Genomic DNA, 11,396 nt, shown 5'->3' on the forward strand with positions numbered 1-11,396 from the left:
CAAACTGACTCACAACAAAGGGAAAATACATCACAACTCAGCCCTCTCACCCACTCTTGACACGGCAACCAGAGGGATCTAATGCTCAAAGCCAATGCCTAAAATCCCTGGTGGTCTATGGCCATGCCACTCTGAACATGCCCAATCTCGTCTGATCTTGGAAGCTAAGCAAGGTTGAGCCTGGTTAGTACTTGGATGGGAGATCAGGTGCTGTAGGCATAAAAAAATAATAATAAAATAAAATAAAATCAAATCCCTAGTGGTTGCCCATGGACCTCAGAACAGACTATAAGCTCCCCCCACCGGCCTCTATCAATTCCCAGACCTGTCTTCTACCATTTTCCCCTGGCACAGTGGGCTCCGGCCACACAGCCCCTAGCTGTTCCTGCAACATGCCAAGCCTGGTGTGCTATCTCCTTAAGCCCTTCCACTTGCTGTCAGGACCCACCTCTCCACACAGCTGGCTCCTTCTCACCAGAGAGGCTTCCCCTGGCCACTCAATCAATGCAGTCCCAACCCCTAGACACTCTCCTTCTGGAGTCTCTGGTCTATTTCACTAAACCATTTATGACTATCTAAAATGATCTTATTTGTGTACTTGCTTATCATTGAGCTCCCTCACTAGACTGAAGACTAGTGGTGGCAGAGATTTTGCTGCCTCATAGCTGTATCCTTCCTGTCTAGGGCTGGCCAGTATGTAGGTAGATCTGGAAGCATGGATAGGTACCAGCAGGCAGACTCTGGGGGGGTCCCTCCCCCTCCCTCTGCCACGTAGTACCTGGGCTCCAAGCCCTGGGCCACATCCACCCCAAGGTAATGTGGCCTGGGCAGGTTGGCAAGGTAATGTAGGTTGTGGGCCTGGAAGATGCGAACTATCCCATCTGTGCAGCCGCAGAAGATGAGCTCCTGGCTGACACAGAGGCAAGAAGACAGGGAGACCTGTGGAGGCAAAGGTGACCCAAGTGGTCTTTGTGCTTCCTATGGGTCAGTTCAGGGACATGGGGACTGACTGGAAAGCCTTGGGCCTTCCGAGAAGCCTATAGTTTCTTGGGCCTAAGAAGCCCATCTTAGCAAATTTTAAGATTTTTAGAATCAGGATAGACAGGTACAAATCTGGATAGAGCTATCACAGCTACCTACAGAGGAACTCAGCTATGGGTGAAAAATATCTGTTCAGCAGACTGTGACTTCAGATGGGTCACTTTCAGTAACAGGGTTGAATTTTAGGCTTAAATTGTATTCCCTGTTACTTAAAAACAACTTCACAGAGGTTATACTCAAAGCAACATAGAAAAAAACTACTATATACAAGAAGGCCTGTCTATCCCACCAGGACATTCATATAGAAGGGGCAGGAAGTGCCAGAACTCTGGACACAAATTAAGAGTTTTTTCAAATCCACAGGGACTTAATTTATGAGTCACTGAAGACAACTGGTCAGGGGCTACACATCTATCAGTCAAAAGCTTCTGACTTGATTAAAAGCTGCATGAGTTCTAGCAAGAGGATTCAAAGGAGAAAAAAAAAAAAGATGTTTAACCAACTAGGAAAGACAGATAAAACTTGGAATTCTTCCATACACCTGACACCATACCATTAGCCCTAAAGGTGAGTCACAGTGCAGGAATAGAAAAAGTAGGGGAAACTGAGATGCTCAGCCAAACAGGCATCCAAATCTGGAAATGGGAAGACATTATGGACTCAAACTCTCAGATCCTGAAGAAAGTGGTTCTGCAATTGATTCATATATCATCCTTTAGTTTAAAATGCAGTTTTTGTTACAGGCTTTTTTGACTGAAAATTATTGAGTCAATGATACCTTAAATTTAAAAAAAAAAAAAAATGCAGTACTCCTACTAGCTAAGAGTGCTCAATAAAGAAGAGAAATGTGAACTGAATCAAACAGTGATGGGAAAGCAATTGTAACCTTGACCCCCATTACAGGGTACCAGGCACTGTTCCAAATGCCTTACCTATATTACCTCATGTGGCTCTCTTTGTTGACTCTGTGAAGTATTTTCATTTTACAGATGAGGAAACTGAGGCTCAGAGAGGAAAAGTCACTCACCAGAGTCACACAAGCAGAACTTTAAGTCAAACTCAGAGCTAGTATGGTCAACTACCAGGCAGGGACACTGCTGAGTTTCCCTGGAGACCATGTCAAGGAAAGAACGTTTCCCTCATCGATAGCACAGAGGGAAGATGGGGTACCTTCAGGTTGATCCACTTCTCCAGCACCCTCTTCTCGTTGAACTGGCAGAGGAGGCCCGAGTAGGACACACAGAAGGTATTGCCTGCAATCTGGCCCCGGCCACAAGCCACGCCACAGAAGATATTGTTGTGCAGCTCACCCAGGATACCTGAGCGCCCTATGAGGGGCACCGTGCCTGTCACCTGGAGGCACAGCAGGGCACAGTGAGACAATGTCTACATGGCCTAGACCCCAACAAGGTCATGATGGGCCTCTCATGACCAGAGGATACAAAAAAATGAAATAGAAGGACTCTAAGAAATTCTTCCAAGAGGAGGAGAAGGGAAGAAAAAAACAGAACACACACTTCCAGGCAGACTGGCTGGAAGATGGCAATCCAGGGATGAGGTCTGGCCCCAGGGTGCGGGGAGGAGGTGAGCACAGGGGGATTTCCCAGCAGGGCCTGCCAGCTAGCACCTGGAGAGCAGGCCAGAAGTAGAAGCCAGACTCCTGAGAGGCTAAACAGCTCCTGAGATCACTGCCCCCAAATCTCAGAGAAACAGGTGTCCATACTGCCCATGATGGTTACTCCCCGGGCCTAGCTGAGGGGGCGGGGACAAAAAACTCACCTTTGTTTCAGTAGAGACTTCCAAGAACCAGAACCTCACGTGCCGGTTTCCAACTGTGACAAAATAGCTGCTGTCCTCTGAGAAAGAGAGGGCGATGACTCTGCATGATACCTTGTTGGAGGCCACCACAACATCTTTCTGGAAAAATCAGTGCAGAGAAGTTCATACTAGCACTCACCCCACTGGACTATTGCCCTTAGCCTTTGCCTTCAGCCCTGTGTCCTCCTGCTCTCCCCAGTTCCAAGTCTGTTTTCCTTGGGCCCTCCAGTGAGCTGCTTTATGGGAAAACCTAGGTGTGGCACTCTTATCATTCCCACTACAGAGGAGACTGAGGCTTGGAAAGGTTCCCATGTGACTAAGTTGGAGAGTAAGCTCTCCAAGGGTCCAAGCTCTACAGCTCACACGTGATTGAGGACAGGCAGAGCTGGGAGGTGAGGATGCCACTACCATGGCTGCCATAGATAATGCTCCCACTCTGAGCCCTGCTGAGCTCTTCACAGGATAACTCATGGAATTCCCTCAATATCTCTATAAGGAAGGTGCTTCTCCCCATACTCTGCCATGTTCAGAGGGAGGATGTCATGTGCTCAAGGTCACGTAGTGGGTTATGAACAGAGCCAGGACTTGGTACCCACTTCTGCTGACTCCATGTCCTCCCCTAGCTGTTCCAGTCTTCTATATCAACTCACTGAATTCTTGCAACTCAACCAGGTAGATACTATTACATCCATTTTACAGATGAGGAAAAAGACCCACAGAGAAGTTAAGTCACTTGATCAAGGTCATAGCTGGTCAGTATAAAAATAATCATATATCTCACTAGTTGAGAACTTGTCATATGCCCTACGATAAGTGCCTAGAACAGGGATCAGTATGGAGTAGGTGCTCAATAAACATTTGCTGGATGAATGAGCGCTTTACCAATTCATCTCATTTAGTTCCCCTGATGCCTGAGACTCAGGGCACTCCAGCAGCTGGCTGCCTGCCCACATACCCAACAGTTGGCTCACCTTCCAGTCCCAGACATTGAGTACCATGTCGTGCTGGTAGCCCATGGAAACGATGTGCTTCATATTGGGGGAAAAGGCCACACAGGCCACGCCGTACTTGTGGCCCAACATCTCCGCCACCTGACTTTTCTCATCCACGTCCCAGATGCGTACAGCAGGCCTGTGTCCATTCTGGGGAAGGTGGGGCCATTACTGCTGCTGAGTTCTGCACGAGGCAGGGCTAGAGGGGCTGGTAGGGCTGAAGTTGGCGTTATCCCTGGGTGTGCCCGAAAGCCACCTCCCCCATCTGCCATGAGGCTTTTCTGGCCCAGGAAGGAGCTATTCCAGGGACTCCCCAGGCCTGATGGGGACAGAAGGAACGGCCTCAATACCCCTCCCTCTCCTCACACTCAATTATGATCATGACTCACCTCCCCCGTCACTATGTACTTCCCATCAGGGGAGAAGGCCAGTGCGCTCAGAGACTTCCTGGGGGCAAGGAAAAGGGATGACCACTGGTTCCAGAGGGTGGGCAGCCAGACCCCAGCCTGGCTGTGCTCACAGCACTCTGCTCACTCCTCGCTCCAAAGCCTGGAAAAGGCCAGGAGAGGTGAGTGCCAGCAGCTCCCACAGAGCCAGTGCTGCCTGTGTGCCCAGCATAGCACGCAGTGTTCATGCATTCCCTGCTACCAGAAGGGGGCAGCGGCACAGGTTCTGTAAAACGAAGGCCCCTTCCTCTTAAAACCCTAAACCCAGATGGGTGGACACTGAATGGGGATCCATCCTTTCCTCTCCTGCTACACAGTGGGCTCCCTAAGACCCACCAGCCCTGTAACCTTGACAAATTCAGATGCGGGAAACGGTACAGATCTGGCCTAACAACGGAGGTGGTGCTGAAGGGAGGATGCTGGCAGACATCACAGAGACAACTGCAGCATGTGCTCCACTGCTAACAGCTCAAGGTGTTCTGGAAAACCCATAAACAATCAACGTGTTTCTCTATGACACTCCCAGCTAGCCTGCATGAGGACTGAATGACCAGACTAGTTTGTATGTTATTTGGCAGGGAGTTTCACTGTTCCTAGACCATGCTGTTTTTGTCTCTCTCCTCTTTCTTTCAATCCTGTTTTTACCCCTGTTCCGTAATAGTCTAGTAACTGTCTCTCTCACGTGAGTTAATGGTGTGCAGATAACTAAGTAAATGCCTCTGAGCAAATCGTTGACAATCTCATAGAACCTTTATCATCATCAACTCAACCCTCTGGTGGCTTCCCATCGCTCCTACAGAAGCGGACAGGGCAAGCTGCCTACCTGATGTTCACTCACCCCTCCTCCCTCACTGAAGGAACCCCGATTTTAATTGGGATGGCAATGTCCCTGCCTAGAGTACATTCCTCACCTCTCTTGTAACTACATAGGTACAGCTACATGACTTAGTCTAGCCAGTGAAAGGTGCTGTGTGTGATTTCTAGAAAAGCTTCTCAAAGAGAACCCTTTGCCCGCCACTCGTTCCCCTTCTGAAAAACATGTCAGCCAGAACTCCACCTGGGGTCATGCAGCGACTTCAAGAACAGAAGGCTCACAATAAGCATGGTGGAACAGAAAGATAGGAGTGGGGGTCCCTGATGCTTGCAGAGACACCGGCCCCCTGGGTACCCACCTCCAGACTTCCTACATGCAGAAGAGCATGGCCTTGTGTTTAAATCACATTTACTATGGGGTTTCTGTTGTCTGTAGCTACTTCCAACTGACTGTCACATGCCCTGACCTTGTGCCCAGCCCTCTGCCAAATGCTGTATGGGCATCGCTACACTGATTCCTCACACTCGCTCCATGAAGTCAGGATTCTCATTAGCTGGTTTTGGGGATGAGGAGACATAAACACAGGGAAATTCCCTGCCCAAGGTTACCTAACCAGACAGTGCAGAGCCTTGGCCTTGAGGTCAGAGGTTCCCAATCCTGCATGTCAGAATTCCCTGGGGAGTTTTTACAAACTGCCAAAGCCACGCTAAGACTAGTGAGTAAAAGTCTGGTGAAGAACAGGATAATATCTGCAGAGTTTCAGAGAAAGTTCCCTTCAGAGAAAGTTCCCTCACTAATCACAAAGGGGAAAAGAGAGGCTTCACAGCGGGGAAGCTTGACAGACGCTACCTCAATCAAGGGTTCAAAGTGAACACCACCAGTCATGGGAGAGATCAACATCATGAACTTCCTGATAGAATGTACTGAGAAGAACACAGCATTCCTTCTGAGGTGTTCCTGACAAAGACGCAGACCTTGAATCTATCTATGAGGAAACGTCAGACAAACCCAAATGTTGACACATTCTACAAAATGCCTGGCCTGTAATCCTCAAAAGTGTCAAGGTCACAAAAGTCAAGAATAGATGGAGGAATGGTTTCAGACTGAAGGAGAGTGGAGACAATAATACGCAACGCATGATTCTGGACAGAATCCTTTCCTATAAAAGACATTCTTAGGACAAATGGTGAAACTTGAATGAGAAGTAAATAATAGTGATGTACCAATTTTAATTTCCTGATATTGCTGAATGTATTGCAGTTCTGAAGGACCATGTAATTTTTTTTTTTTTTCAGGAAATACACGCCAAAGTGTTTAGAAAAACAGGGGCATCTTATCTGCAGCTTACTCTCAAATGGTTCAGAAAAAAATGATTATGTATGTAGACAGAGAATGATAAAGCAAAAGTGGTAAGATGTTAACATTTGGAGAATATGGGTGAAAAGTATACATGTACTCTTTGTACTATTCTTCTAAGTCTGAAATTATTTAAATATAAAAAGTTTAAAAAGTTGCCAACGATCAGGTCGTACTCCAGGCCAATGACTAGGCCTTCTCTGGGAATGAGGCCCAGGGATCAGGTGACTCTGAGAATGCAGCCAGGGTAAAAACCTTGACTCTGGCCACACCACTCCTAAAACAGCTCTATTGGTGGTTGAGAGAGGACCCTTTCCATGCCATCTGAGTCAGATCAAGGTTACCTACTCCACTGTCTACAGTAATCAGGAAGGCAGCAGGGAGGACGCGAGCTCAGACAAAGGTCATGAAGCTCCAATCCATAGCTGCCACATGGGAATGTGGGCCCCGGGGGCCAGAATCTCTAATTTTCCAAAAATGAAAGAGACATATGGATTTTTATGAAAAAAAAACTTTAAATATCGTCGACTAAGTCCAATCTTTAAAATGCACTGTGTAAACAAATCTGTGGCCCTTTGCAATTGTTGCCTTACGAACACATTAACAATAGGAGGGTAGCTATTATATTTCAGTGGAAGTCAAGGTTCAAAAAGAAGTGTCTCACCTGATATCACATAGTGAATAACCTCTTGATTCAGGACTGGAACCCAGTTCTGCCCTCACTACCAGTGACAGAACTCACGGTCAGGAGCCAATGACCCAAGAAGCCCCTTCCAAGAGGAAATTTGTATCTGCTATACCAATAGAGACCTGCCATATCTTAAGGACTGTAAGGGAATGAGAAAACCCACATCTTATCTATCCACCTAGAGAACCAGGCCACAGGAGTTATGCCAGACATGCAGTCCCTCACAAAGATCACAACCCAATTGGGACCAAAGTCGCGGGATGACACAGTGATCAATCAGTCCCAACTTGGGTCTACTCAAGGCCAAAGGCCTTCTCAGTAAAGGGGCAGCTGGAGGGATCTTTCTGAATCATATTCACTCATGAAATAATAAGTGCCATCAATGTGCTAGATACTGCTCTAAGTGAAAGAGACATAGCAATTGACTAAAAGAAAATCCCTCAGAGATCTCACACTGTGGAAGGGAGACAGACAGTGAATATCATAGTGAGGAAATTAAATATTGTATGAGAAAGGAGTATATTTGGTAGAGAAAAGTAAAACAAAGAAGAGAGATAGAGCTTCCTGGAAGGCTGGGGTGTGGAAAGCATATCCTTGGCCTATAAATCCCCTAGTGGCTTCTCTTTGCAATCAGAATCCAACTCTGTCCCTAAGGCCCATCTGATGAGGCTTCTGTCTCTTCTAGACTCATCTCCCCCTTAGCCACTCCTCCATTCCAGGCACATGAGTCCCTTGCTGCTCCTCAAGCAACCTGAGATTTTTAACCACTGCCAGGCCTTTGCCCTTGATGTTCCCTCTGTCTGAAGCACTCTCTCCTCACTTTCACGAGTCACCCCCTCACTTTTTTCAAGTCTCAACATCAGGGAGGCCTCCCCAGAGCCCTCTGATATGGCTCTTCCTCGACTCTCTGCCTGCAAATCTGCCCTAACACATCCCCCATCATTTCCTTCATAGCAATGGTCACAGTGGGCTTACCAACCAATTAATTCAGTCTGTCTCCTTCACTGAGCTGTCAGCTCTATAAAGAGCAGGGATTCTCATCTCTTTTGTTCACTGCTATGTCCCCAGCACCAGGGACAGTACCTAACACAGAGCAGACACTTCGTAAATGTTGCTGAGCTGATGGGTGAGTGAATGAGTGAGTCACCCACCCAGGAGCACTTCCATGCAGTGTGGGGAAGGGGAGATGTCCCAGGACCCTGGTCCCAGCCCTACCCCTTACCCAGGCCCCAGCCTACCTGGCAGTGTTAAAAATGTGCTGTTGCTTGTTTTCCTTGGGATCCAAGATCACGACCACACAGCTGGGGAGAGAGAAGAAAATGTGCCCAAACTAAGGGGAGGACTGAGGTTCAGGGATGATTCTGTTCCCAACAGAAGATAGCCTGCACATAGACAAGGTTCCCTCAGGGCAGAAGATTCTCTCTCTGGTCACCTCTTCCTCCAGGTGTTTATGCTGAGGATTCTAGGGCACTTCACATTATTATTAATACATTCTTAAATAGAAACCAACACCTCCTCTGCAACTACCCTGCCATGCTTGGGCTAATAAAGATTTTATGTGTACAACCTCTTTAAATCCTCACAACTGCCAAGTAAGGTCAGGAATCTTAGTCCCATTTTATAGATGAGGAAACTGAAGCCCAGAGAGGGAAAGTCCTTTGCCCAGGTCTACCCAGTATGGATATGAATCCAAAACTGTCAAATTTAAGAGCCTGCCCTTATACTCTAACCTGTACTGCTTTCTTCCCCAAGACTCACTAACAGATACTGTTCACCAGGAATGATCATGGGTATGCCCCACCCTGCCATGGTAGGGTGAGGGGGGTCCCTTTGGTGCCTAGAATAGTGTCAGGCTAGATCGGTATTTGTGGAATAAACAGTTGCAGAATGTCCTTCAGTCTTCTCAACTACTCAAGTGGAGGGTATCACTATTTTTGTTTTACAGACAGAAGCAGAGGCACAGAGAGGGGCACACAGTAGAGCAAGGATATAAATCCAGGTAGTCTAATACTACAGCTTGGGTGTTAACTACCCATCTTTCCCATAATCGCTGCCACCTCCCAACCTGTAGTCACAATGAGGCTTTCACAACGCTCACTACATGTACTGTTCTAGACAGATGGGCCCATGGAATCCTTTCTACAGCCCTCTGAGGTAGGCGGTATTATTTGCATTCTACAGATGGAAAAGCTGAGGCCCACCCACTCACTCACCCTGCTAGGTAGGCCACATGGCCTGTGTTGGGGTCACAGGTTAAGCCGCTGCTGTTCTGGGCTGTGATGCCGAGCACCCTCTCCAGTGACACCTGCAGGGAAAAGGCTCAAGTCAAAAGCACCTGCCTCAGCATCCCCCATGTGGCATAGCCATCTCAGCTACCCATTCAGTTCCTATTATATTCAACACACTCACTGAGCTTCCATGGCCGTCTATCAGCAGCTAACACTTGTCTTCCTCAACATTCCTTTGACAAATACACAGTGCCAGGTAAAGGGCACAGAATGGTGAGGAAAACAGGAAAAAATCCCTGCCCTCCTAGAGCTCACATTCTGGTGGTGATGGGATGAAGGACATTCCAAGAAAATGAACAGAAAAAATATGCAAAATAGATATCAAGTGATGTTAGAAGCAATAAAGAAAAACAAAGCAGGGAAGGAAATTGAGAGCACAGGGGAAGGGGAGAAGGCCTCACTGAGAAGGTGACCTTTGAATAATTTCCAAGTATTTTATGTAGATTAAAGACTTGAAACCTCACAACGCAAGAAAGAAGGCACTATTATCAGCCCCATTTTACAGATGAGGACATTGAGGCCCAAGGTCCCACATCTGCAGAGTGGCAAGGTGCGGATACAAACCCAGGTAGTCTGGCTCCAAAGCCAGCACTTTGGGCCCTGAAGGAGAGACACAGCAGTGAGAAAAAGTGGACAATGTCCAGTCTCTCATCAAATGTATAGTCTAGAGGTTCAACAACTAAAGAAACAAGTGAATAATCACATTTAAAATTTAAAAACTCACTAAGCAAAGTGAGTTAAATAGCATTACCCATCATGGCTGAGCAAATTTAGAGTATGGACTCACAGAATTATGGTATTTTCATATTTTGAATAGACTAGTTTCTAATTATTATAAAGTAAAACATTCTCAAGCAAGTCTTTGGCTTCAGAAATAAAAAAGCAAAAAAAGGACAGTAGTAGCTAACATTTATTGAGCATTTACTAGGAGCCAGGCACTGTTCGAATACCTATAACTATTAACTTATTTAATATCTTCAATAATCCTGTGCTTTGGTCACTATTGTCATCATCACTTCCGTCTTGCCGATGATGAGGAAACAGAGGCCCAGAGGCCTTGCCCAAACAAGAAAGAGCAGTGCCAGGACTCTAACCCAGGCAATGCCACTCATGTTTTTTTTTTTATCTGTCAGCACTACTGAGCATTAGTATAATTGGTCATTTTAAGACTAGGTCTTTTGCAAGCCAGGTGGACTCTGCACCACCAAACAAGGAAAATAAATGATATCAATGACCTAAAATACACAATCATAACAGTAGTACCTAACACTAAGAGTATTTGCAATGTGCCAGGTGTTGTTCTGAGTGCTTAAGATAAGTGACCTCACTTAAGCCTCACACATACTCTATGAGAATATTTATACTATTTTCCTCATTTTACAGGTGGGGAAATTGAGACATAGAAAAATTCCAAAGAGGAAGATTTTAAGGTTTAAGCCCAGGCAGTCTAGGTCCAGAGGCTGCGCTCTAACCCATATTGCTTACTGCCTCTCTGAAATTGCTATTGTTATTCCTCTATTTCAGGCGACTCCAACCCCCAGGCCGCACAGCAAGAGGTGAGTGGCTGGAGGGAGAGTCAAGTTTCATCTGTATTTGCAGCTGCTCCCCAGTGCGGGCTAGCATCACTGCCTCAGCTCCACCTCAGATCATCAGGCATTAGATTCCCATAGGGGGCACCAGTCCCTGGTGCCAAAAAGGTTGGGGATCACTCCTCTATTTTATATATAGTTCAGAGCTCCCAAGGCACTTTCAGGAGAAACATAGAAGATAAGGGCTATGAAGTACAGAGATTAAGGTGGGTGTCTGCTTTAGGCTGGGGTTGAGAATTGAGGGACGAAGAGCCAGCCAGGTAGACTGCAGCGAACAGCCCAAACGGAAGACTCACCAAACACAATGGCTTGGAGGTGGGCAAGAGCTTGGCGCCTGAGGAAAACAGAGAGCAGGACAGCGTGA

At 46.8% G+C, this 11,396-nt stretch overlaps 1 protein-coding gene across 7 annotated transcripts in view; it reads right to left on the reverse strand.

The window, feature by feature from the left end:
- Positions 1–11,396, reverse strand: part of WDR62 (WD repeat domain 62) — a 43,249-nt gene that overhangs the window by 30,105 nt on the left and 1,748 nt on the right. For 5 of the 7 annotated variants that reach the window (XM_039850179.1, XM_039850182.1, XM_039850183.1 and 2 more), the window contains 7 exons: positions 9,369–9,460; positions 8,394–8,456; positions 4,241–4,298; positions 3,831–4,001; positions 2,821–2,958; positions 2,212–2,394; positions 779–939 (listed from right to left, as the gene is read on the reverse strand). In XM_039850179.1, the coding sequence (XP_039706113.1) occupies positions 779–939; positions 2,212–2,394; positions 2,821–2,958; positions 3,831–4,001; positions 4,241–4,298; positions 8,394–8,456; positions 9,369–9,460 (866 nt within the window). Of the gene's footprint in view, positions 1–778; positions 940–2,211; positions 2,395–2,820; positions 2,959–3,830; positions 4,002–4,240; positions 4,401–8,393; positions 8,457–9,368; positions 9,461–11,396 lie in introns of those variants that run through there. The other 2 variants (XM_039850184.1, XM_039850185.1) reach the window with 2 other exon arrangements.

This window comes from Pteropus medius, unplaced genomic scaffold (assembly GCF_902729225.1).
Source record: "Pteropus medius unplaced genomic scaffold, Ma_sr-lr_union100, whole genome shotgun sequence".
NCBI lineage: Eukaryota > Metazoa > Chordata > Mammalia > Chiroptera > Pteropodidae > Pteropus > Pteropus medius.